We start from the raw sequence: 27,732 nt of genomic DNA, 5'->3' as shown, positions 1-27,732 counted from the left end.
GACAAATTAGGTGGGTGTTGCACCTCATCGGTACTGGGCTCACTTATTATAAAGCTGAGGAGGGAAACTGAAGTGAGATGAAGGCAAAAAGGCGGCAGAGTGGTAGACTCTGTAAGGCTATTTGCCATGTTGTCGGAAAGACGTACATTTAACTGTTGCACAGAGATGCTCCCGAGATACAGTGCACCCATATTCACTCTGTTGAGCATCTCACGCAAATTGGAGCTGATGTCTTCCAGCTGTTCTACAAATAGGAGGCAGCGAAGGATGACTGGATGGAAGCTTAGAGGGAGAAAAGAGAGACGAGGAGCTGTGGGGGGTCCGTGTGTCGATTAGTTACTCTCACAAGTGAGAGAGCAGATTACAAAGATATATTCGCACAAGTGTGCAAAGAAAGAACATGCACACTATGTAACAATGCAGGGAACACACAGAAACACACTCACCGCTGGGACCATTCCTCTCTCGCTGAACTCTCAGTATACTAATGGGGTGTAATGAAGTGAGAGGTGGGCAAGGTGAGTGAGAGGGTTACTAAAAGGAAAGATGCTGATGGTATTGAACCATTTCCACTGTGCGAAGCATTTTGCCATAATGTATTGTGCACCATTTGATACTGTTTGTGTGTGTTTCACATTCTCCAGATTTGGGGTAGTTTTTTATGTTTGTTTGTTTTTTTTTTGTGGTACTGCAAATTGAGAATGGTAATTGTTGTGTTGTTATGTCTGCGTTCATGTTATTTGTGGTTTCTGCTTCTTATGTATGGCTATAGTAATAAATGAAAAGATCAAATATTCTTAGTATATAAAATTTATAGGGGTGTGTAACTCTAGTATCTCAAAGGTTGATAAAAATGTTAGCATCGGCCTGTGGTTCACTTTTGTATTTTGCCATTGATGAGACATTTTCAGGCCCTGGCACAGCAACACGAGTAATCGCAGGTACTGTTTTAAGATGGGCCTTGTGTCTCTCTCCAGGCCAGGGCAGGTCTGGCACTGTGGCACCTATGAAGGACTCATTCTGCAGTGCAAGGAGACATCTGTGGTGAGGCCTCTGCCTATCTCAGAACAGCTATGGCAGCCTTAGGTCTCTTTATACTGCGCCTCGCCATCTTATTGCTCCTAATCAAGGTCACTTATCTCTTCTCGTGCTGGAGAGACAGGAAACTAAAGGAAGATAAATGACAAAATATTGTGTTTGGCTATGATGAACACATTAATAACATCAAAACAGGTGGAAATATAATCACAGAATTAAATTTTGCTCATGGTGTAACACTCACCTGTCTCTCCAGTGATTCTGACTAGCTGAATAATCAAACCAATGAAAAATATTGAGAGCCTTTCTTCTCTGTGTCTGCTGGAGGAGACTAAAACATGGGCATTCCCTTTTCTTGTTGACAAATTTCATTCTGGTGATGGTCTTATACTGGCAAGCAAATGAAAATGTGTCAGTTAGCACAGATTTGACCATAATTATGCAGTTTAGTCAGATGATAATGAATAGAAACTGAAATTATTAAACATTAAAGCAAAGAAAACTTTTGAATCTTCGTTTTTTTAAAGTGCTTTGGGTACCTTGTGTACTTTTCATTCAAAACACAACTTAAACAGTTGCTTCAACATCTTTATTGCTGGATAGTATAAGACCATGACAATGTAATACTTCAGTTGGTTCAAGCTGGAGCAGCTTCCTGTGGGTTTAATCAGTTTATTCTATATTTAATTATCTTCTTCTAGTTATAGCTTTTTTTCCTCATCTTTTCTGCCCTCTCTGTGTGACGACTTCTCCTCTGTTCTTTTCTGCATCTCCTTTCTCTCCTTCCCTCCAGTATGGAGGAGGGTGTTCGGAGCTCGGGCGGCTGTGGAGGAGTGGTCCTTTCTTGCACTGACAAGCTGAACAGACGCACTGTGTTGGTTCGACCCGTCAGCAAGCAAGAGTCTTTCAGCCACTTCTCTGGCTTTTTCTCTCCTGTAAGAATCCCGCTCTTCTTTTTTTTCCTCCATCAACAGTGGCTTAATAGAGTTCTGTATGTTCCTCAGAGGTGTTTCAGAATCGAAGGCTTCTGATGTAAATCAATTTTAAATATGCTTTTAAACCAGCACAGTACAAAACTGACGTTCTATGAACAACAACAGATAAAAAAACAGTTTAAGTAATTAAAATAACTACAAAAAGTCACATACAGCACTTTGTCTCTGAGGAATAGATCAGGTAGATAGTCTGAACATCACTATTTGGGTCTCTTTGTATTTATTTAGGTTTAATAGGAAGTCTCCTAAAAGGGTGTAGAACTTAGAAAATGATCAGTTAATGAATCCTTTTGTCAGCAGCTATTTAATCCACTGTTACTGGATGTTGTAGCACTTTACCTTGATGCCTATAATCAATCAGCTTGTCTTTTAATCATTAAACATTTAGAATGAAACTTCTTTTTTCAGAGGTACTCTGTATTTAATTGTTTTCACCCCATAATTGTTTTTCAAATAAGTAATAAAATGGAAGCTTTGCATGCTTTTTGAGCTATATCTGAAAAAGTGATGTCAGGTTTTTCAGAAATTGAAAGGGAAAGTGTAAATCTAATCCTCTAAACTAAATAGATCATTGATTCCAACGTGATTCTCTTGAATTTTTTTGGTAAAAAATATTTCAAATTAAAATGCGATCTGAGAAAAATAGCTCAAGAAGTTATTCATTTATTTTTATTCTGGTTTAACCTTTACCTACAAAATTAGTCAAAACAATAAACAATGAATTTTATTTGCGTGTGACTCCTGTGTGATATCGCTCATGTGTGATTTGTCCTGTCTTACCGCTGGCCAGACGGCAGCTAAAGTCCTGGAGGGCTCTCACCAGCAGCACGGCTTTCTGTCAATCACCTACACGCAAGCTATCACCAAAAATGTCCGTCATAAACTCACCACTCGGCCTGAGCGGCCAGCCCGCAGCAGTGCTACCATTGCCAATCAGCAGGTGACCACTGATCCTCTGGCAGACAGCTCGCCGCTGTACCTGAGAGAAATCCTGCTGACAGCCCAGCCGTTTGATGTGGTTCTGTCCTGTCCCTTACTGGCCACTGTAGCAGGAGTGTTCCAGGTAGCAAAAAATGTCTGTCAGTTCTAATAACTGTGAAGTTTGTTAACGCTGGGCCCATATGGGAAATAAACAGCATAACAAATGTCTTTTCATTTAAGTAGCCTTTTGTAATATAGTTATAAAAAGTATTGGGCACAGGAATTGAAATCCTGATGATTTTTAATCAGTTTTAACATTAATAGATGAAATATATTGGAAAAAAATAAGCCAATTCAAATAATTTGATGCAGTTTAAGAGGCCAGCTAACCTTGATCTTCTGAATACATCACCTGTACTTTTGGCTTCATAAATTTTCAGGCGAAGGTACCAAGACGCTACAGAGAGCGTGGGAAATCAGCAGGTCAGCCAATGAGAAGCCACACGTTGACCTCTCGATGTCTTCCTCTCATCTACATCAACACAAGTGTGATCAGGGTCTTCTGCCCTGGGACACAAGACAAACAGCTTGGGTCAGGTTAGAGAATTACTTTGTTTAAAGACATTATAGAGCCTCCACAACGGAATGCAAAGATACATGAGACAGAATAGTACAGTATATATAATGAGGTCTGATTAAAACCTTTATTACTGTAAAAATAATAACACTAATGAATTCTGCCAGTATCAATTATCATATGCTTTGACTTCATTTGTTTTTATAAATCAGCAATATATATTTTTCTGCATCAAACCATTTCTTCTCCTTTGTAAGTGGTTAATTTTGTGTTCTGTGTATTTGTATGTGTCCTGGTAGATTCCCACATGAAGAAGGAAGACACCTTGGTGTTGAAGCTAGGCTCCCTCAGTATGGCTCCTCAGGCTGATAACCCGCTGACCCGCACTGTGCTGCGAAAAGACATCTACCAGTAAGCCAATCTCTTGCCACCAAGTCTCCTTTATAATTTATGATCCATTTATCTTTTTTGAAATATTTATTTATTTCATTTTTTATTATTTTGTTAGTTAAGTGCTACACAATCACTCTAAAACAGCAGCTATGAGGATGTTTGTATCTGATTCTCCTTCTTTTTATAATTCAGTCAGTTTCTTGTCACTGGAATTTCTTCTCCCGTTCTTTTATTAGGCAAATATTTCCCACTTCCTTCCTGTCATTAAATTTAATAATTTAGATTACATTAACATGTAATACTTTTAAAGCACACATACGACTTCAGCATTAAACCTCCTGGAACTACATGCTTGGTAGCCATGTACATATATATGGGTGCTCACCTGTCTCTCAGGATGCTGGCTACCTTGGAGGGGGGGAGGGAGGGGGGGGGGGGATTGAGGATGTGGTGGGTAACAGCACCTCTAAGTGGTAAAGCTGTCCCTGAAATTAATTCAATGACATCTTGGCGGTCTGCCGTGCCTCCAGCTGAAACACAAGACTGTTGACACAAGCCCCTCGTGCCATGTGGATCAAAGCTGCAACGCAGGGAAAATCTGGACTTGGTAGGGAAAGAGCTCCGCACAAAGCACATTTCCCTGCTATAGGCAGCTAAAAGAATCTGGATTGTGTCATAGCTGCCTGAAAACCACAGCCCTGCAGCACGTATGTGTGTGAAAGAGAGAGGGAGAACAGTTGTGCGAATGGGCAGATATGGAGCTGGCAAACACATGTAATGAGGGAGATAAAAGTGGTGCCTAATGCTTTGTGCAGCTGCGAGTGCGATGTGAGTTGATTTGAAATGAGGAAAAAGTTAGGCGGTTAAAAAAAGGAGAAGAGAGGCCATTTTAGGCTTCATTGCCACTTTCGCTTGGAGTACGTGTCACAAGTAGGTTGATTGCAAAAAGCATAGAGTCTCAGAGGGCCTAGCCCTAAAGATACCCAAAGCACAAATGTACAAAATCCTGCACTCTGTCCTACACTGTGCACATTTCACCCAAAGTTTCCAAACTGTCTCCCTCACAGTCTCACTTTTGTATTTGAGCTAATGGAGCAAGAACGATATCGATCACCAGCATAATGAGATTCACACAGTGTGCAGTGCTGAAATGTTTGCTGTTTGTTTTGGTACAAGTTAGTACAGCTAATGGGATGTATCTGCTCAGTTTCCGTGGCAACTTTGCATAGATTTATTTTGTTGACATGTTGGCTATGTTGTTATCTTGTCAGATGATAAATGATGTCTTTGTGGGCATGGAAAATAATCTGGAGTTTTTCTCTGTTTTTCACCCGAAAAACCATTTAGACCAGCCATGCAATTTCAGCCCATACTGGCCAGTAATGTTTTACCTCTAGTAGTTAGAGGACTGGTGGCTCTGTGGCTGCAGTGCCCACATTTGCTCACAGACACCAGATTCCATCGCACGATGCTCCACCCTAACCCAGGCAGACATGGAAACACACACACAGACGTGGACATACTGCATGCTGTCAAAGGGGGGGGCACATACAGTCACAGAGGCGATCACCTTCTGCATGACTTCCCACCCAGATGTGCAGGGTACACAAATATATAGGCATACTATGTGACAAACACTAGCAGCAGGCATGGTATGTTTGTATGCTGCAAACACACCCACATCCAGTTGTCTTCTAACTTCTGCAGACAGAAGCCAAGAGCCACCACTTCCCTCTCTTCAGCAAAACCCAGGAATTACATTGAGCCACTCTCTGTTTTCATTCTTCCATTCCTAACCAGGCATTATCTTCACCACCTTCACTGTTCACATCTGCCCTCCAATTTAGAATGATCACACTTATGAGTCACATGATTGATAACCCTGAGATCAAAGACTTGTTGACATAATATTGCGATTTATCTGTGCCGAATCCTACTGCGTGTGCTCCCCCAGGTTGCATAGAGAAAGTCATAGGGAGAGTCTATAATCATGCAAACCAAAGTGTGTTTACAATCTCTAACAAACTGTGGCTATAGGAAGAAATATGTCTGTGAGTCCCAGTAGCCATTTGCTGCAATTCTGTTTAAAGTCTACCACTAATCACATCTGTTGTCACAATTGAATGACTGATCTAAGTAGCTATGCTGTTATTGTCTACTGTACTTGAAATGATTGCCTCACAATGTCTAAAACCAAGATTTACTGTAATGCCACCCTAGGAGACGAGACGTGAGAAGAGAGAAGAGTGCGAGCTAAAATAGTGAAACTGTGTAAACATCTTGATGGAGCTTATCTTTATGTTTTACTTAAGCTCCAACACACTTCAGTGCCTTTCAGCTTCTCCGCGTTCACAGCACGGTGTGCATTTAGCATTTACGCAGAGATGGAAAAACAAACGCGTTTGACTGGAATGCTGTTAAGCTACGTTGATAGCCACCACCAGGCTGATTTGGCAGCAATTAACACCATTTAATTTGATCGTGTGATGTCCGTTCCCCCCCCCCCCCCCCCCCCCGAAGGAGTCGACCCCCAGCAGTTTGTAGACCAAGCTGGAGTTATGACGGGGCTGCAGGCTTCCCGTCTTTCGCCCTCTTCATCTTCAGCTACAAGGCCGCTGTCAATTTACACAGCTGTAATCATTTTCCTGTCTTGAAAAGGCCGTCTTTTTCCAAGTACGAGCACCAGCCCGGGGAATGTCCAGCACACTTTCAACCCTCACTTTGTTGTGGTTTGTGTCTCTGTAAAATTTCATATCTTTCACTCCCTGCTCCCATTTTTCTCTCTTTCTATCTGTCACTCCCCTTTTTCCACTGAGATGTTTTTTTAGAACTCAGGGAACATAGTATTGAAAGGTTCTTCTATGCTGGGGAACAGCTTTGAAATACCAAGATAATTTGTCTTTTAACATAATATTAAATTAAAAAAACAAATTAAGTATATTCATATTTTAAATTATATACATTTTTGATAAAGCCATTAAACATGCATGGCACTCATTATCCTTTGTTGTAGATGAAAACAAAAATGAAAAACATACATGATTATTTGGCAAATCTGAAAGGGCAACCAGACATCCCTGACTGAAAGAGGGCTAATCTTTAAAGTCTCACTATGGCTACACATGGCTTTCATTTGTGTTTTTACGACTCATTTTTTACTTTGAGAATATAGAAAGAGACAAAGAAGCTCTCCTCATTTATCAGTGACAGGAAAACGCTTAATATTTGCTCCTTGTTGTTGTTAAATGAAACTTTTAAAATTTTGCACCGAAGCAATTTAAATATTATTTGCCTTCTCCATTTGTGTGTCTGCACATGTTTGGACATGTGTAAGCATGTGTTTGAGACTTAAAATATCCTGCGTATTTCCCACCACCCCCACATCTCGAGGACACAGCTCTAGATTCCATCACATATTCATTTACCTCATGCTCTTTCCAAAGGAGAGTTATGAAGCATCCAGCTGCCACATTTTTTTTTGTTTGTTTGTTTTGATCTGTGCAGACGCTCGTGTTTCTACAGTAACGGCAGGGAAAGCTGTGCGTGAGCGGTGATACAGAATCTAGTTAGCATGATGTGGCTGTATCAATGGACATGATGTACTCCTGTCTCTTTTTCTTCCACACGGAGTTTCCAGAACATGACATTTCTTCATGCTACCGTCTTCTGCTGAATGTCTCTCTTTTCCCTTGTGTTTCTATGTGTATTTGTTATTTCCTTCCTGTCTTCCGTTTTCTCTCGGTTGCTTCGGTGTTGGTTAAAATGGTCCCACTCCCAGTCACTTGTGGTCAGTAACCCAGCTCCTTATTGCTGTTGAATGGCTGCCTGGTTAAAGCCACATATATGTCCTAATAAGTGGTTGTGATGGGGATCTCCCCTCCACAGATAAACTCAGCCCAGTGAAGCCAGGATGTTGCCTGTTACTAATAAAATTCCCTGGCAGAACATTATATGCACCCATCTCCCACAGTAGCATCCTTTCCATGGATGGGAGTGTGTGAATAAAGTGATAAAGGAATACAAGTTGCCAAAGAGGGGAAAAAAAAGTTTTACAATTCCAAGATATTTTGTGTATGTCCTATAATAAAGAGCGATTTCACTCACTGCTCTGGATATTTGTTCACTCAGTTGTAGAAGCAGAAGTAGCGATTCTGTTTCTCCTTGGAGGTGTAAAAATGTAGCGTATGAGTATATGACCGCTTATAGGCCTTCAGTACAACAGCTCTGTTCAAAGGTGCAAACCTGTCACAGCGTCAGCAGCCACCTCAGTAAATTCAGCGAGGTTCATATGCTGCTGGTGCTGCGCTAGCAGAAGCATTATTTTTATGTATTCTAATCTCGTCCTCACGTTGGGTTAAAACATTGACCGATCTTCTCAGGTGTCTCCATGACAGCTGCAGCTCACCAACTTTCTTTTCTTTTCATAAAAAAGTAATTCTTTTTCGATGCTCTCAGCTGGTCTCCTTCTTTCTTGTCTTCCTCCTCATCTGTCTTTTGCTCATAAAACCCAACATTCCCAGTAAATGATTCATTAGATGCTTCAGCGCACACTTGCCTCATCACTCACTTTAGTCGGCTGCCAAGTGCCCCATTTCCCCGTTTGTTTACACCAGCGAAAAGTGCTCCAGCTTTGCTTCGCTGCCGCAGCGGAGAGGAGCTTCTCAGGCCACACACAGTGACACCCAGGACCTACTCTTATATACACTAAGTTCATTTAAAAACTCCCTGGCTGCTGCGGAGGTTTAATGATGAACTCGGTTCAGAAGCTACGATGGCAGTAATCGTAATATCTCGCCAGAATAAGAGGACTCTTTATCATGATTCTTTTAGACACCTCCATTGACCTACCTAAACAATCAGGTGCTTTCATAAGAGGCGACCTTTTATGCACCTAAATTCTGTTGGTGTTTAAGGAAGCTTAGGTATAATTAGTCCCTGCTGTTAAAGTTTATCTCTACACAGAGCACGATTTTAGAATGTAAAAACGGTGTCTGGGGATTGCCCAGCCAGACGTGACCATGTGAATCAAAGTTCTCTTTGATCTATTTTCATCTTTAGTTTTAGGATTTAAAAATATACTGGATCATCTTTTCCTAGTATACACTCTTCACTCCTATTTTTTTTTTGAAAAATTTCAGTATGTTATTAACACTGAACTGTGGGCAAAAGCCAAACCAACTCACTAAATCTCTTTAATTGCACTGGTCTTTTTTTTGGGCTAAGTAGCTGTTTTGATGTTTTAGTTAGTTCATGTGTGTATATTGATGTCATTGCTGCTTCTTTTATGACTGGTTTAAATACATGTTTTTATACCAATTCCTTTTGATACTCCGTGATTATCTGCATTCTGTTATAATGCATTAAATGCGGACGATCAATCATTATGGTGTACTTCAGTAATCAATAGTGGTCAGTCTAGGCTGTTATCGACGTAAAAGGGAAATGCCACTGATCCTCGTGAGCATGCTGAACTGCAGCCAACCAACAGAAGATTCTTACAGCAGATCCACCCTGCAGGCAAACGTATGTGAAGTGGCTGATGGTGTGAAACAACAGCACTGGTGTTCTGTTTGGGCCTTAAAGGCAGAGGAATGAGACAGTGTAATTGAAATTGTTAGACATGAAACTTTCTTGGTTAACGCTAAATCATGTAGCTCCATTTTGTTCTTTGATCTCTTTTCTGCACTCTTACTTCAGATATACATCTATTCGCTCTCTTTCTCTCTTCTCAAGAAAAAAAAAAGATAAAATAAGCGGGGATTGGAGGGTCAGCCAGAATAAACATTTTTTTTGTCATTCCGGCAAATGAAACACCTGGTGCTGGTAAATGCAGAGGACATATTTCACATTGCCTTGACGTTTAGAATTAATGCAGCATCAAATTGTTTTAAAAATGGGGACAGACACTACCTAGAGTAAATCATACGCCCCCTTTTATTAAAGTTCGCCTCAGAATTTATGCTTTGAATCTGACAGGATAGCCTGCATAGAGTCGACAAATGAGACTTGGGAGTAGGATGAGGGTCTCACGCCGAAACAGTTCTCAGACAACATGTTGTAATGTGAACAGGAAGTTTAGATTCAGCCACTGAAGCTGCAGCTTTTTCTCGATTATTTCCCCCCATTTTCTTTTTTGCTTTTAGATAATTATTTCTCAGTATTTGCTGTTGCAACTGGGGTCATGGAAGAATTTCTCTAACTCTCAGACGCTATCACAAACACATCAGATACACATAGTTGATATGATGAAAAGGAAGAAAATTCTGTTTGCCTGTAAAACTGTAAATGAGATGGGAAGATTTGCTTTGTGTTTGCAGAGCTGATGTTTTGAACGTAGAGCAGAGGACACTAGATTTGACGCACTGGGTTTGATTCTTGATCTGTGATTCAGAGTAGCTGACCACTGTGTTCAAGCATCAAACTATGATGGTGATCGTTGACTTAAGGGTTTACTCCACAGTGTCACAGCTGACGACCAGAAATCCTTTTTCTGTCCAACAATAGGCGATTGAACAGATTATTGCAAAGAAAAGTAATGTAAATGCTTATTAAAGTACAGGATTTTTAACCTATATACCTCTTTCTGTCCCCGCAGATCTATTGACTATGTCATTGATAAGCTTTTGACGACAGCATTGCACTTTGTTTAGCTGGCAGCGTCTTGCCTATGAGCAGGGAGCTGTATACAGCATCTTGTGTGCTGTGTTGTGGTGTCTGCTGACTTCTGTGTACAGCCTGTGGTTCATTCCATAAATATCTGTGGCCTCTGTGATGTTATTCTCAGGCCCTCCACTCTGTGAGAAGATTGTACCACAACACTTGTATTCGTCGGCCTGCAGTTAGAGGTTTAGGGAGATTAGGAGGGAGAAAACCCCAGCCTGGGCCCAGCTATACATTTTTATGGCCATTTATGCATATGACTCCAATGTAGTGTGCAAAAAAGGGGAGAAGATAGAGAGAAGGGAGTATTAGGACTCACCACAAGGGAATCAAACAAGTAAACCACAACTTATTTTCCTCCTCTTTTTTGGCACAGTGAGATAGTGATGCTGGCCCGTTTGCCTTAGGAACAAACGGGCCAACACTTTGGTCTTAATAAAGTTTGAACAGCTATCCAGTCAATTTGTTGTAGAATTGTTCCAATGGGATACATTGTTATTATTTTGGGTAAAGTTGCCAAAACTGTCCCTTTAGTCTATAATCCATGTATTTGTTTCCTGAACTGCTTATGCATCTTATTCAGATTAAGCTAATTTTAAACATGTTACTTTTTAAATCAAAGGGTTCAGCATTTACCAGAAACAAAATCTCAACTCTGGGAACAAGATATCTGAGGATAAGTAAGATGTGTTTCTGCAGGGTTTGAATTAAACAAAAAGAATATAATATAAACTCCTTAGAAAGAGTAAATGCTAAAAGTGTGCAGTGTATGTCACTGTACTTCCCCAAACACCCAAAATGAGCTCATTAAACCCTTCCATTTTATTTTTCATTTTAAAGCTGAAATAGCCATACAGATACAGCGCGGATCATTTTTTCCTCTCATCTGTCTGCATCTTTGTGTTGGAAGCAACATGGATTTCTGCATGCTTTGTTCAGTGGCACTGAAGGTGACAGACCTTAATGCAGAGCTTCCCGGAAACTGTTCATGTGTTTTGGCATATTGCTGTCAGTCAGCTCGGGATGCATGCTGACAGAGGCAAGAGGGATCATGCCTCAGCTGTCCTTCACTCATAAAGGGCCTGATCCAGGGGTTGACCGCATGACCACAGGGATCCAACCTCAGTGATTGTGTGTGTGTGTGTGCGAATGGCTCATCCTGAAGCAGGATATTAGGGTTCTAAGAATACACCCTGCCTCGGAAGCTCTGTGCTCAACTGCAGCGTGCGATATACACATTCTAGCTCTGGTGTGTGTGTGTGTGCCTGAAAATGTGCATTTGCAGTCAAACCCCAGCCTTGTGCATAATTGTGTTTTAGTTCCTTTTCTGCCTGCTCATGACATGTTGATGTTCTAGCATCCTGCGTGGTTGGTTTGAAGCTGTCATTTTAATGACAATGAGACTCAGACTGGCCAGTCACACAGCAGTAGCAGGGGCCAGGTGGACTATCAGGGGAATAGAAATACAGTATTGACAGTCAGTGTGTCTCTACTTTGTCTAGTTTCTTTTTCCTCCATAAAATTAACACAGAAATAGCTGAACTTGAGCCATGTGTCGAGATACACAAAGAGGTTTCACAAAGTGCATTTGGAGGACGAGTTATAGCCCCTTTTTTCTTATAGCAGTGAAGCTACATGTAGCTGTAGTGTTGTTACAATTATCAGTAGTTTACTTCCATAATAGAATAGTTTCTGAAATCCACTTTTATAATTGTGGTGCTCATTAGGTTTACAACATAATGTGGCCACCAGATTGTAAACATTTACACACATTTGCTTTTTTCTAATGATTCACCCATGTATATCTGCACACGTGTATGTGTGTGGTCAGTAGTCTCCCGCCAAAGTTATCAATGGGCTACATAGTCGAACATCACACCAGAGCAGAACTAACTGAAGTACAACAGAGGGGAAAAAAAGAAGTCGACCTCGAGAAGGAAGGAATGTGCAGATGCTTTCAAATGTCCATGTGTGAAGCCACAAGCTCTGCTGCGGCTCTGGGAAGCCAGTAAGAAACCAGTGGCATAATTGCCTAATGCTTGTGTAACAAGAGGCACATTACAACCCCAGGAGGCCCAGCTAGACTTGAAAGAACAAGAAGCTGGCACTAAAGTGGGCTTAGATTTGTCTTCCTCCTCCCAGTCTTTACCAGTTTTTAAAGTCCTTACTGCTTGGAATAGTTTATTTTAATGTATATAATGTAAACTAATGTGTTTAATTACTCCCCCTACAACTCTATTTTCACTTTGATTTTAGAAGGAGAACATTTCTTTTTAAATAAACAAATTCAGTGTTTTATGTGGTCCTGAGTTATGTTCATGTGTGCATGTGTGTATATATCTATATCTCTCTCTATATATAGATATAGATATATTCCCAGCATATGAACACAGGTCTTTAGCTTAACGATCTGTTTCACTTAGAGAGGCCATTGAGTTATTATGAATGTTTACATACATCAGTTGTGTTCTGCATGAATCAGATATCAGACACAGTAGATTAGATTCCCGAGGCTGTCGTGGACACTTTGCTGTGCGTATTTGGTTGAACTCGCCCCAGAATTTGTTCATGGGATCAAAATGGGCCAGTTTTACAGCTAGTTGCGTTGTGTGTGAGAACGTCAGTCATGTTACTTTAGCTGCAGGTTTGAAGGAAATGTGAAGCCACATTATAGACAACTTTGGTGTGTGGTCCCCTGTCTTCCCTCTATAACTTACCACACACCCGTGTACACACACACACATGCACAACAGCCCTCCAATCAGCACCCCACCCATGTCAATTTATCATCGCACTGCTCTTGTTACGCACATGTTACCGGGGCAAAAATTATTAACTGAAGCAAATATGCTTTGCTCCATATTTTTATGCTGAAATGAAATGTCCAACTGTTGGCAAAGCCTCCCTTTCATTCCTCTGTAATGAAGAGGAGCCAGTGTTTAACGCAATCTTGTCCTCCCTTGATTTGTATTCCATCTCCTCTTCTTAAATCTAAGCAGGGATTTTAAGAGTGGTTTTTGTTTTTTTTTGTTTTGTTTTTTCAGGTCTTGCATTATCTGCAGTCAGTAATGGGCTGGTATTGTTAGTTTTTAAAAGCTGCAAAATAGTTTTTAAGCAGAAGAAGGTTTTTTTTGAAGGATGATATCAGCTGGAGATATTCAGCTATACATATGTATCTGTATCTACACAGACACACACATATTTGAAACACAAAAACATCCAATACACAAATTTGCCAAGTCATCTCAAATAGCATTTATTGAAGCTTTTCCTTCTTCTCCTTAGTCTCTCCTTTTCCTCTGCACTGTTCTTGCTGCAGCATTCCATATATCCTCCCCCTTCCCCATTATTTCTTCCCATGTGCTTCTCTCTCCTCTAATCTCCCACTTCTCTGCAGGATGTTGTTGAACATTTTCTACATTTGCCCTCGTCTGTTCCTCACTTTCCACTTTACTTCTTGTTGCGCCCTCTCGTCTGTCTCTTTCTGGTCAGCTCACAGGATGCTTTAGAGCATTTCCTGCCACCAGGGCGACAGGAAAGAGGCACAGTGAACCTCTGTTTGATGTGCCATCTCCTTTAATTCTTTACACCTGGACTTCTTTTCTGCACAGATTTTCTGCTCAACAGAAGCACTACTTGTTCCACTCCTTCCTTCCTTCCTTCCTAAACCATCTCTCACTCCATTTTTTCATTCTCTCCCCGCAGCCTCTGACTGCACAGCATGCTATTTGTCCAATATGTTTTTCAGATATCCATGGAGTCACAGGGGGCTGTTGTGTTAGCATCAGATCTTTTTCATCTCTCAATTCCCCGTTTTTTTGTTGTTGTTTTTTAAAAAAAAGCAGCCTTGTCCAGTTACTAGCTTGACTCAGACACTGCTTAAGATCTACTTTGCATGTTTTTGATTGTAATCTCCCCCTCTCTGCTACTTTTTTTATTATTACTATGTGTTTCTTTTCCCGTTGTTTTTTCCCCCCCTATTCAACGTTCTCTGTGCCTGCAGCTGTTTAGGATGTCGGCATGGCGGTCAGAAGCTTTGGCATTGTGTTGTTTGAATGCCATATTTTCACAGCACTGCCAGTTTAGAGTTGTGGTTTGTCAGGAGCCTGGCCTGCAGGGGCCACTTCCTTCTCACTGTTCTGGAGTTACTGTACCAAAACACTGACTGGCAAGAGAGGAGAGGGGAGAGTGAAGGAGGCTATTAAAAGACAAAAAAGTGACTTTGTTGGGAACTGTGTAAAGAAAACATGTGAAACATGTTTTCAAACAAGAAGAACTGAAAGACTGAACAGAGATGAGATGTTGCAGGTTTTTCTATTCATTCTGTGCTTGTATGAGTTAAATATTTCTACTCAGTCTGTGTATCACACAACAGTTTCATCTTTTTTTCCCATCCTTTTGGGTTTTTTTCCCCCATTTTGTGTTTCTCACGTCGTGCGTGTTCTTCGTCCTGGAACAAGGTCTTTGCCACCAAACAGACAGAAACGACTCATCTCGTGCTGATTCTTAGAGAACACTGTCACTGCACATGTACAGTATGGTGGGTCCAGATGCGAATGATTGAACACAGCCTTTATTATAGTTCTGTGGAACGCTATGTCAGCACTCTGTTAGTTGATACAGGGGATCCCAGCAATACTTAACCTAGTAACACCTTGACTTTCCCTACACTGACAACTCAAAATGACTCAAAAAGTCCAGGAGTACTCTCCCCTTGTGTGATTCCCTCAGTTAGCGAGGGAAAAGGGGAAATCTCCCATATAGAAATGTCACTTTGTGTAAATACTCTTGGAGGTCTGGATGAATTTGAGATCCGCTTCAGAATTATAAACATTGGCTCCACAGTCATTCGCAGAGGAGGAAGAATTAGCTGATGTAGGAAGCATGTGTGCCCCAGATTATTGTAATTATTTTATGCTGTTTTTCCTTGCTGACATAAAAGTATTTGGATACTATCTCACGAGAAAGCAGTTGCAGTGTTGCAGTCCTGGGCAGCACCAGAGGCTTTTAAGCTGCTCTCGTATTCTCAAAGTCCGAGCCGTCTCTCCTTTAAGCTTGCGATTTAGACATACGTTTTTAATTCCTTTATGTGTGGCGCTTCCAGCAGCAAGTTGTTGTATTTTGTTTCATTCTGTCTTTTGTTTGCTGGAAAGAAATTTGAATTAGAACAAAATGTTGTTTAAGGTCGAGGCAAACGTCAGTGAGAAGGACCTACTGTTTTAGTTATCCAATTACATGTTTGTTCAGCCTGTCTGCTTAACCTGTAGCATACGTTAACCTAATCAAATATGGCCATCATTTCCCTGACTTTGTTTAGGAAAGTTTTTGCTCTTTGTCTAAAGAAGGATAGGGCCTTGATATGTAATCTGGCTGCTTTAAACATTTGTCAGAATTCAATAATTGCTGTAAACACAGTGTAATCAACTTCAAAGGCTCTGCCAGAGAGACTCGTTTTCACAGATAAAAATGAGCATCTTCAAAAATACACACAACACAACTGTTTCTGTACTAATGTGAACCAGCTTGGCAATACTGAACCACTTAATCAATATCAAGTGGAAAAAAACAGTAGTGGTTCATGCAGTTGGATCCATAAAATGAGCTTAATTTTACAGCTCCATAAAACACTCTTTTTGCCGGAGCACGACTTCTTTATGTGCAGGAGTAAACTTCGATTTTGGATGCTTATCGTGTGCCTATGTGTCTGAGCGCTGTGCTGTGTAACATTCGTACAGTTTTGTGAGAGACTCCTTGGTTTTCTGTTTCTTGTCTGTGTTGATGGTGTGTGCAGTGGCTGTATGCATACTGAGTATTTCTACTAAGTATGCATCACTGCTTCACCTATTTTACTTACAACTGCACTGGCTTGGGTCCCGAGTCATTCTAAATCCTTTATATATCAAAGGGGTTTCAGACACTTCAGGCTTTGTCAGTCAGACCTACTGAACACACAGGGGTTGCCAGAGACCTGTAGCAAGCTTTGGATCAGGAATCTTCCTCCTTCCAAGTTTTCCAATAATTGGTGTAAAAGTAACACCGAGGTGTGGGCCTGTTTTTCTTTAACTTGATGAAGATGATTGCACGTAAGGGTAAGCCAGATTCTTAACCACCCCTGCCATGTTCTCTGCTGCATCCAGTTATGAATAATCTATTCCGTGCATGTGTTTAGCGATTAATTAGAGATAAGGCCTCTCAAATTAAAATGGTGGTGGGATTACGTCACTTTGAAAATTGCTTGGTGGGGACACAAATCTGGTTTCAATCTGAGTTCTGAGGAAGTAAGCATTCCCTTCACACCTCGGCACCAGGGACCCACTGCTGAAACTCAGCCTGACATGTTTTATAAAAGCAGTATTATGTCCATTTTCAGAGCAGAGAGGAAGCATATCAAATCTGTTACTGCTAAGAGAGGAAGTGATTTCACAAGCACTGGCCCATTCAGATTTGTGGGAGAAATCGTAGGGTTGTCCCTTTGTGACACGTAGACTCTCAAACACACACAAATGCAATTATTACCAGCGTCAGCTTCGAGCGTGTATTGCTGGAAAGGATCTGAGATGGACTAATATGCACACAGGTCTGCAGGTTCAGTTGTTGAGGATCCAAGGACCCTTTTCAACTAGATCCTTTGCAGATGTACCTGCTGTAGGATGCAATCCAATAAGAAGTCATTGCCCTTAAAAAGTCACTGAATTACTGTCCCTGTTACCCAGGAATGCTCCGTGCTTGGAGCTAGCAGCAGAAGCGACAGAGGAGCAGAGTTAAAGCTAAACAGACCAGGCAAGCTATGTGTCTGTTTGCGTGTGTGCATGTGTGCATGCGTCCATGCATGCGTGCGTGCAGCCATAACTAAGGCGAAGCAGAACAGGAGCAGTGGGGTTGAGGACGACATCTGTGCATTTCAATAAATGGCCCTTGCAGTGCTATTAGCCAGGACAAACTGCAGAGTACTTTAGACTGAAAGTTTGGAGGTGCATCAAAGTTCTGACTGATGTGTAGCCAAGGATATGCAATAAGTACGTCTTTAAAAAGACTTTTGATATAATGTGTTAATAAATGAGTCAGTATCCACCATGTGACTGTAGAAAACGTATTGAGCTGTATAGTAAATCTTAGAATATAACAAAAGATTAGCAGTTTCATTTGTGCAGTCAGTGAATGTGTGTGTGAATTCCATGAAATGCACATCTGCTGAAGCCAAAAGAAATATCTGTTCAGTCTTAAGGCATGGCTTGTTTTTTGTTTTGTTTTTTCTGCAACATGGAGATCTGATGCAAGAATCCGATTATGAATTACGAGCGTGATGAGCCTATAAATTACACCGGCCAGACTGTCATGTTTAACATGCCATCGTGGAGAGCACATGTTATCCAGTGACTTTTACGCCTAACGCAGACTGTTTATAACATTATAACTTCTCTGACATGTAAACTGCATGGGAGATAAATGACTTCTGTAATTATGATATGTTGAAATCAAAGTGCAAACACTGACTTTTAGTATACACCATGTCATTGTAAACAGAGGCCCGTCTTCAGTAGTGCTTTCTCTTAACGTCTTACCATCGCGTACCGCTGTCATGAGGGTGGTTTGAGCTCGAACTAAGCCCAGCTTGTATTGTATATAGAAGTAATAGTTTCCTCCTAAGATCTTGTGTAAATATGATATAATTGGTCGAGTATGAGTGTCTTTAAAGTGCAATCAACGTAATGAATAACATGCTTCTGTTGGGAGTAGCAGGGGAGATGAGTAATGCTGCTGGGCTAAAATAAAAAAGAATAGATTGAGTTTTTGTCATGGAAGTTTGTCAGTACATCAAAGCCAATACACAATTCAGGAAAGCAGCAATTTCTGTTTATTGTGTACTGTGCCAGTGAGAAAAAAAAATCAATCAACTAAAGATTGGATTTGTTGTACTTGGCTAAAAAGTAAGTATTTTGTTATTGCCAACTGTGACAAATTAGGTGCATTGTTTTGGTTTTGTTGTCTTGGATATTTTGTTTCTCGCGACTGTGTTCGACTCCTTTTGAAAAAGCTCCAGTCATCAAAAATCATTTTAGTAGCAGTGTCATTAAAGTCCTTCAGTGACTGCGTCTTAGATTCTGCTGACTTGCTTTATTCCACAACATCATTTTCCCCTCGTGCTCTGAGAGCTACTCGGCATTCTTGTTCGGAGCCTTAATTACTATAATTGGTAGATGCAAATTAAGAGCAATTGGACTTGACTGGGGTCATAAATCCACACCTCAGAAGTTGCCGAATTTCTGGCAATTCAGAGCAGACCACCGTAGGCAGGGGTGCTTAACTTACTAAGTAATTGCTGGTTTCATGAATCATAATGCTTATGAATTCCCCCTCGGCACACACACAAGCCCAGTGGGACTCCGCTTAAAGCCGATGGGAGTCGTGGCAAGCTGATTGTGGAGCTCGGCAGCTCTCCACGACAGAAATACCACGGAGGAGCTGCTGGGTGCTAATGGTGTTTGACCGATAACATTTGGAGGCAGGGAGAGAGATGATCAAAACCTCAACTGAACACTTGCCTTTTTTTTAATAATTCATGGATGAGTGATAGTATTCGTGCTGGTGTCAGAAAAACAGTTTGCCTCTTGGATGTTACTTTAGCGTTTGGAAGAGTGGTTAAGCCCAAGTGAAAAAACACACCGAAGCATGCAGTGTTTCTATTTCATGTGTAGCATGTGTTCCTTCACTTTAAATATACTGCTCAAAACCTAGTACTTGGAAAACTTGTGAACATCTGTTTACAAGCCTAATTTAGCTTGACTTTGCCGAATTAAGCTTGAGATCTCAATGAAATTTCTACTCAGTATGTATGTTTTATCAGGAGAGCAGAAGCAGGGCCCCATCTCTCTCAGCACACACACACCCATATTCCTATTTACATATAAACCTGCCTCTGTTGAGCATGGAAGTAGACATGTATTGCATGTGATTGTTGGGGAAATGGAGTGAAACACAGGTCTGGGGTTGAGGGTTCAGATTGCGGGTTTCAGAGTGACGAGATCCAGAAGCCAGTGACGCTTGGTATTACCCCGGTGCTTCCTGGCCCTCTGGCCCTGGGCCAGGGATGGGAATTGGGAATCTGTAGCTAGGGGTTGAGAGAGGAAGGTGAGAGACCGTTCAAAGCCATGGGCCACGATGCACCCTGCCCCAAAGGATTCTGGGCAAGCGGCTTCAGCGCAGCCCACAGCTCCCAAATTCCTAGCATTGGGCCATGAGCCTGAACCAGATCCCACTGTGGTTTGTTTTACAACCTTGAACCACAGCTGGCCTTCAAGCCCTCACTATGGTAATTCTACTTTTGCTCTTTTTCAGCAATCTTTTTACTTATTCACCCCTTTGCTTAACGATTCTTCATCCCTATAGCACTATATGTATGTATTTTACTTTTTTTCTTACAACCCACTTTCTCGTCTCGTGCAAGCTTACATCAAAGTCATCAAAGTTTATCAGTATATACGTTACATAACGTGCATAATAACCGTTTTTATATAGTTGCCGGTAAAATTATTTCATGAATCCCATTGCCAAATCTGCTTCACGTTAAGCACTCTGTCCTCCCACACGTCCACTTAACACAAATCATGACCGATGTTCCGCCCAGCACATGCATAGACCCAAAGAATGCTAAACAGAGGAACAGAAAATGCACTTAATCGCCCATTTTTATTAATTTATCCGAGTATCTCCTGTAAAAAGCATTTGGAACATCGTTTTCTTCTTCTTCTCAGTGATGAAGTATCAGTGAACATCTTATTCCAAGTCCTGCATTTTGGATACTAAACACTGCCATGGCTTTGCTATTTTGTCTGCTGTTTCCCACTGAAGGGCTTGCATTGGGTGGAGGGTTTGATTTTGGGCCATAATAAAGTTGGACCGGGGCCTTCATATTTCAGCTCTGATGCAAAATCGGCCCAGTGGCTTTTTGGACTCAAATTGGGTTTAAATAGTGTCAGAAGAGGGAGAGATGTTTTTTAAAATAATAGCCATGAACGCTGTGAAACAGAACATGCTTATTGCAGAGCTTTTGATCCATTTTTATAAATAGCAGAATTTTGTCGTAAAAAATAATGTTTCTGTGGTCTTTTCCTGCAATTAAAATAAGGTTGGCCGAGGAACAAGGGCAAAACTAAGTACTTGTGCTTGAGAAAAATGCCCCTCCCCTCCATGCCTTCCTCCCTCTCTCTTCCCTGCCCTCCTCATCTGTGAAAGCATGTCATTTATGACTTGTTATTTTCATTTTCCTCTAGATTTTCTGTGTGGTAGTGGCAAGCAGATGTCTGATAATGGGATGTGAGACAGAGCAGAAGGGTGTGTTCCACCTGCCTCTCTCTGCACGCTTTCAGTCGGTCCGTTATACTGTGGGCAGAGTGAATGTCATGCTTTCCCAAAGCATTCCCCGACTCCTCTTGGCCAAGCAGTGTGGTCTTCACATTACCAATCAAATATGTCAAACCACCAGTGTTTTCCCCCCACATGTACAACAAGAAAATCTGGCTTCAATTATTATTGCACCCCAAGGGGAACTTCCAAAATTCCTCCCCTCCTCATTTGTCAGAAATGAAGCTCTCTCGTTTCCTGCGATTTGCTGAAATATGTCTTTTGATATTAAATCACACCGGTTTCCACTGGCTGCATGACCAAGACAAATGTTTATCATATTTATTTATGTCACTGAAGATGACCCTGCAGCTCGGCGATGTAGAGGCTTGGCTGCAGACGCTCATGTTATGTTGATTATGAGTAAGAGTCTCCTAAATAAGCTAACGTTAGGAGATAATTTGGAAAGCATATGAGGTAACTGTGGTTTTCTTTAATGTGAAAAATACCGTTTAGGCACGGGGAGGGTGATGGAGGTACTGTTACAAAAACCCTAATGAATCTAGACTGACACATCCCACCCAAATGTTACAGAGCCCTTGGTTTGATTTATATTATACTTTGTTGATAAATGTGGTTCCAAATGTTGATTAAGGATCTGTTTCACTTGTTTGTATGTCAACAAATCCAAGTAAATCCAGTTATACACCTCTGATCTCCCATTGCCATTGTTTTTGTACTTGGTGCTTATTGTCATAACATCACGCTCTGGTAGAGACCTTTCCAGAGCCGCTAAGCAGGGGAAACGCTATATGAAAATTGCCATTGACGTTGCCGAAACAAATAAAACTACTCATGCTGCTGCTACATCTGTAGCCATTTTAAGCTCTTATTTATACCATTTAAGCTCTCATTTGAATTCACCAGCACAAATAAACATATCATAATGAACCAAAAGCCCTGATGTCATATACAGATGTTGAATTTTGATTATTCCTTTTGCCTCATGAATTCGTCAGGATCTTGTCTCTCAAAGGCAAAATAGATGACATCACTTTTTCTTGGCGCTGACGGGACAGTCTTTGCTCACTTGACTGTAGCAGTTTGACTACAAACACAGCGCTGCCCACTCCTGACATATCTCTACATCTCCTCTACCTCTACCTGTTTCTGGAGACGGAAACAGCAGGCCAAAGGCAGTAAGAGCCACTCTCCAGACTACCGTGCTGTCCAGCCAGGGTTTAAACAATGTTTACTGCCAGCGATAAGCTGGCATAAATCAAAACTTTATAAAAGGCAAGTGATTTCACCTGAGGCCTGCAGAGGGTTTTTTTATCTGAGGTCTGGCTGCACAATTCCTTGGTCTTACATTTAGTCATAAATCATCCCGTAAGAAAAATGTGCTACTAAACCACTGAAAAAGCAGAAAGAAGCAGTCAGTAGTGGTTAGGGCCTAGAGCCAGAACATCTTTACTGGTTCACTACAACAGACTACCTGGTGTACCCCTAGGCTCACGTACTTTATCATAACCAAGCATATAAAGTACAGCCTGACACAACCGAACCTCTATAATAATAACTAAAGTCATATTTTTTGCATTTAGTCTATTTGGCATCGGCACCTCCTTGTTGAATCTAATGCAAAGTATATTGCACAAGTGAAATTAAACTTAATTGCATTTAATGTGTCTTACTCTTTCCTTCTTACATGATGACTTACTGAACATCCAAACCTCAAAGTAGCCCTAATATGAATACTGACTCAAACTTTTTTTTCCATTCAGTCGTGCATTGAACCTTGGCATCCTTCGTGACCCGGGCTCAGAGGTGGAGGATCGTCAATACCAGATCGATCTTCAGTCTATCAACATTGGGACTGCTCAGTGGGAACAGCTTAAACCAGAAAAGGAGGGAATCAAAGGAACTACATCAGCAGAGAGTGAGAGGAGCTCCCAGAACCCTGCGCTGGAGTGGAACATGGCTAGCAGGTCAGGAGCCACTTGGATGTTTCATGAGTTGCTGTGGCGAATTTAATTCTGTCTTGTATGTGTATCACAGGTAGATGTCTCTGTACCAATTACTTTTTTTAATTGACTGATCACACTTCTCACATTTTTGATCCAGAGGTGATCACTCCTATATCCCTTTGTAATCCCCCTAGGAGGAAATTAATCTATGTTTTATTGATAGTATAAAACTATCAATAAGTAGTTACCCATCAAGGGCTTGACCTCTACTGCATGAACAACCATGATGACAAAATTATAGATGGTTGGTAAACATGGGAAGAATATATATGCATAGGTCAAGTCTGATGAAGTTGCCTACAAATGTGTGGCTTTTAAAAAAAATAATGTTTTACTAGTGTTTCTGATCTTTGTTTTTTTACTATTTTCATTTCTGGTTTGAATCTTACTGGTTTTAAATTTCATATTTCCACCCCAGTCAGGTAGGTGCATGTGTGGGTGTATGTGTTTAATCTGCTAAGAAAGTCTTGTAATTTATATCATTCGTCTTGATGTCACTGCACCGTGTAGTTATTGAGTTAGCTCCCTATCATGCAGCCTCTCCATGCACGCTCATAATTACAAGTCCTGTCACTTTTTTCTTAGACTCGGGAGCTAAAACAAGCATGAGTCTAACAGCCTGTTTGGCCCCACATCCTTTTTTCTGCTCATGTTTTGAGAGGGAACAGGACCAAAAATCACAAAATCATAGGCAAAGGTTCCAGATTTGTTCCCTGTCAACTAAAAATAAGCCTCATGGAAGAATGCAGTGCAAAATCAACACGGGCCTGATTGAGACCGAGTAGTCTCAGGTCATTGGGACTTGCTGGCTGAGATACTCACACCTTTCACACATAGATGGGCACACTTTCCAATGCAGACACAAGCAAACAGTCATACATACTCATTAGGAATATTTTTTTTTCTTTATTGTATTTCTTACACACAGAGACAGTATGATTGTCTTGGAAGAAGACTTTTCCAAGACAATCATACTGTCTTGGAAAACATGATAGTGATGCTCAGCCCTCAGCTCTCAGACCTCCAATAAGACCTTTTTATTGTGACAGCCAGACTTATTTCATGGGAGCTCTGTTCTTTCAGTTTCTTCCTGAAAGGCATCTTGCTGCACTTTCTCATAAAAGCAAGCACTGCTTGATTTTATGTGCTTCCTTTGTAGGGCTGTTCGATATAACGATATATATCGGATGACGATATAAAAACGTCTATCGTTTCATTTTACGCTATCGTTTGTTTCGTGGTGTCGCAAAATAAACTGTTTACGGCAATATTTTTTCAACGTCACTGTAGTGGCTATATTAATTTCTTAAAGTTCTCTATTTCTCATATATTTAATATAACCACACTACAGACGGACAAGCAACTGTTTTTATGCGTTGTGGTCAGCAACAACAGCATCGCGTGTTCGCTTGTTTATGTTCCACATAAACCTTTCACAATAAAGCTCAAGATCCTGTTGAGACTTTTCAAAATAAACTGAATCACGTGAAAGATGCAGATTATTTACGGATGAGAAGTAAAAAAGAGCCGCCAGGTGCTAAAAAATAAACCTTAGACTCAAACGTTAGAACAGTCTTTTCCCCGCAGCACGCCGTGTAATAAATACTCACAAAGAAAACTGCGGCCGTTACAACTTATGTCTAGAAATGTATAGTTTCATGCATCTGTTAAAACACTCAATTCCAGCTACATGACGCGCAGCTGGAAACACTTCCCGCAGGTCGAGCTGCCCGAGATTCACAGAATTTACAGAAAATGTTACATTTTTGTGATTTATGTCGTTATTCGGACGATAGAATTCTTATATCGGGATATGAGATTTTGGTCATATCGCAAAGCCCTGTTCCTTTGGTTTGTGCTTTTCAGTATATTATCACTACTTCTACACCCCCATGCTACAGTGTTGTTTGGCCTGTTTGTGCTGTTGGCAAACAGATATACTAAATCACAATGGCAAAGTAAAAATAATGGGGTAAATGTTGTTTATATCTTAAAAATGGGTCATTTTAGCCTTTTGCTGGGTGACAACTAAGTAATGTGATTTATCATAATATATTATGCATTATTTAACTTTGGTGGATATAAGTGAAATGTTAATGTGAAATTAAAGCAATGGATTATAAGGTATTATAGCAGTATAAATAGTCGGTCAATATGTGGTTGCTAGATAACATGTCATATAATCTGATATACATAAAAACCATCAAGTACCTAAGATATATCTGTGTATCTGTTTGGTGGCTCAACTCTATAAAGAGATCATGGACACAGAAACAAACACACAGAGATTCTTTGTATTATAGTAAGAACTTCCTCTGTTTCTTGTTGGATTGTGAAAAGATAAAAATTCTTAAACCGTTGTGTTCCCTTTCCAAGAAGACAATGGAGTTTAATATGCATGGGATGTTATCTCTAAACTCTACCTTGATGTTTTTCTGTTGTCTGTGCACCAGTTTTTATTCGCTTGTCTCTAATCCTCCAATCCTGGCCAGGTCAGCTGTAAAATAGCTCTTTTAGGTAGTGGACTTGGGCCTATATTTGTCTTACATTCTTACTACTGTGTCAGAGACGCTCACAAGAGCAAGGGGCTTCTGATCTTTAATCCAGTCACATTCTTTCTTTCTTTCACTCAATATGTTTCTCTGCAATGGGCCTAGTGCCAAGTCCACATTGTCTGAAAGGGCAATGAGGTGACATTCTGGGCTCTCACTTTGGGCTCCAGAAGATGCTAAAAATCTTTAGCATAGATTTAGCTGTCGTAAGACATACTAGAGTGGGTCTGGATTTCTGTTTCAAACTTGATGATTGTATGACCTAATATGTAACAGTTCTTTTTGCACTCAAGAGGATTGACACCCACTTTTATGGAGTAAAGGTCACTAAAGTTTGACTCCTGTTTATAATCAGAAGCTCCTAGCTCTTTATCACTGGATTGTCATTCTTCTTTAGCGTATATTTCTTTTCTGATGTTTCCTCTTTTTCCATTTAACTCCGTAAGATATCGTTTACACAATTAAGGTATACATTTATAGGCAGGTGTGTCTCTATGGTCATACTGATAAGGTCAAAGTCAGTAGTGGTGTTGGGGTCTCGTCCCAGCTCTTCCATTTAACCTTAAAGCAATGCGACTCCCCTCGCTGTAGCAGAAACAGCACTAGAAGCTCGGCAGGGCTTTGGTGCACTGCAGTGTGCTGCGCCTCAGCTACCAACACTACCAAGTCATAGCTGAATGTGTGAGAAAATTCCAGGACACTGAGGAGAGGGGAGCCAAGTTCACAGCTTTACTTGTCTGCTGCAATCATTAACAGAAATACACCACCTTGGTTGCAACAAGTTTTGACACACACCACTTCTAAAGTTCACACCTTTTCCTTTTTCTTTACATTGATACCCTCTCTCTCCCCCCAGCCTTAGACTCACGGTATGTTGATTCTGCTGCTTTTTGGATTTAATTCCAGTAGCGGCTGATCTGCAGTGGCCTCAGTTTGCTTCCTGAGGTTTTGTGAGGAAATTCCAGCACTGTGGATCCACTGACAGGATCTGTCCTCATCACAGTTTGTAGTTGCTGGCTAGGAAAGACCTTGTGTCACAGAGCTGCGAACTCTTCCCATCGCCCCTCCTATCAGTCGCCCAGTGCAGGCTTCCCTTTTGTTCATGCCACTGATATTCCAATTTACTGATTATTCTGCGTCCCACTGAATGAAACAAAAGTCAATCTTTCCATATTTTGTTTTTGTAATGACCCCATTGAAAGGCACGCGCACATACACAGAACCACAGGATTCTCCAGCCCACTCAGAGACTTCCATAATACTGGTAAACTGAGCTTCGGGGCTCCTAGCCTTGCTGGTGAATGATAGCACCTGTCCCCTGCAACGAGACACTCATTGTTTCAATCCCCGTCTGAAGGGAGATTAGCCAACACCAATTGGCCTCACAGATCATTTCACCTCTGAATTAGTCCTCCCTCGAACTCCCCACTCAAAGAAATGTGTCAGAAAATAATCCCTTAAGGGCACTGGTAATGCACATTTGTGTAGCAGAAGTGAATATGATATTGTTTCTGGTTAAGAACTGTACTCAAGGCCACCTAGAAACTGGGCCTTTTATAATCCCAGCCAACTATAAATATTGGAAGCTGTACTGCTTGATTGTTTTAATAGCAGCAGATGTGGCAATTAACACCACCTTATAAAGCCCACTTGTATATTTGTTTTACTGCTAACAAATGTTCCCACAAATATGACTTGATTGTGGGAATGAACATTAGTGAAATGGAGAGTTGATATGAGAAGGTTTCAGCTCGTTCGTGTGTATACAATTAAGAGCTGTTCCCAAATGAGACTTGTCTCACTCAGTCTCTGTTCAAGCTTGCAACTAAAATGCGTAAAAGAAGAAATGTAAAAAATCTCAGTGATGGCAAAAACCTTACAGATCGTTTATACGAGGGGAAGATCAATTTTGAAGTCTCTGTTGTCAAGTTTAGCTTTTCCTCTAATGCTTTGAATCTTAAAACCTAGAACAGCCTTGAAATGCATGTTTGCCTGTCAGCACGACAATAAAACTCTGTTGTGAAGACTTTTTGTGGTTTCAACTGTGTGGTGTTGACGTGCCATCCCCAGGCAGATGGGACGGTCTCACAAAGATTTTTTAAGTACTAACCATGAAAAGATATTAGTAAACAAAAGGAGGGGAGTTTTAGTGAAGATAAAAAGTCCTTTAGGTTTCTATAAGGTATACAAAAGCTTGAATACATTTTTCATGGTTGAGAACAACAGTA

The 27,732-nt window shown here is 40.9% G+C and overlaps 1 protein-coding gene across 3 annotated transcripts in view; it reads left to right on the top strand.

Annotated features, from left to right (window-relative positions):
• vps13b (vacuolar protein sorting 13 homolog B) overlaps positions 1 to 27,732 on the top strand; it is a 302,426-nt gene that overhangs the window by 171,114 nt on the left and 103,580 nt on the right. For 2 of the 3 annotated variants that reach the window (XM_080895821.1, XM_080895822.1), the window contains exons 28-32: positions 1,832 to 1,973; positions 2,824 to 3,096; positions 3,395 to 3,551; positions 3,831 to 3,942; positions 22,710 to 22,913. In XM_080895821.1, coding sequence (XP_080751947.1) covers positions 1,832 to 1,973; positions 2,824 to 3,096; positions 3,395 to 3,551; positions 3,831 to 3,942; positions 22,710 to 22,913 — 888 coding nt within the window. Of the gene's footprint in view, positions 1 to 977; positions 1,045 to 1,831; positions 1,974 to 2,823; positions 3,097 to 3,394; positions 3,552 to 3,830; positions 3,943 to 22,709; positions 22,914 to 27,732 lie in introns of all 3 variants that reach the window. The other variant, XM_080895823.1, reaches the window with a different exon arrangement.

Source organism: Rhamphochromis sp. 'chilingali', assembly GCF_963969265.1.
Source record: "Rhamphochromis sp. 'chilingali' genome assembly, chromosome: 11".
Classification (NCBI taxonomy): domain Eukaryota; kingdom Metazoa; phylum Chordata; class Actinopteri; order Cichliformes; family Cichlidae; genus Rhamphochromis; species Rhamphochromis sp. 'chilingali'.
The sequence above is the reverse complement of the archived record's forward strand: the minus strand, read 5'-3'. Positions and strand labels throughout refer to the sequence as shown.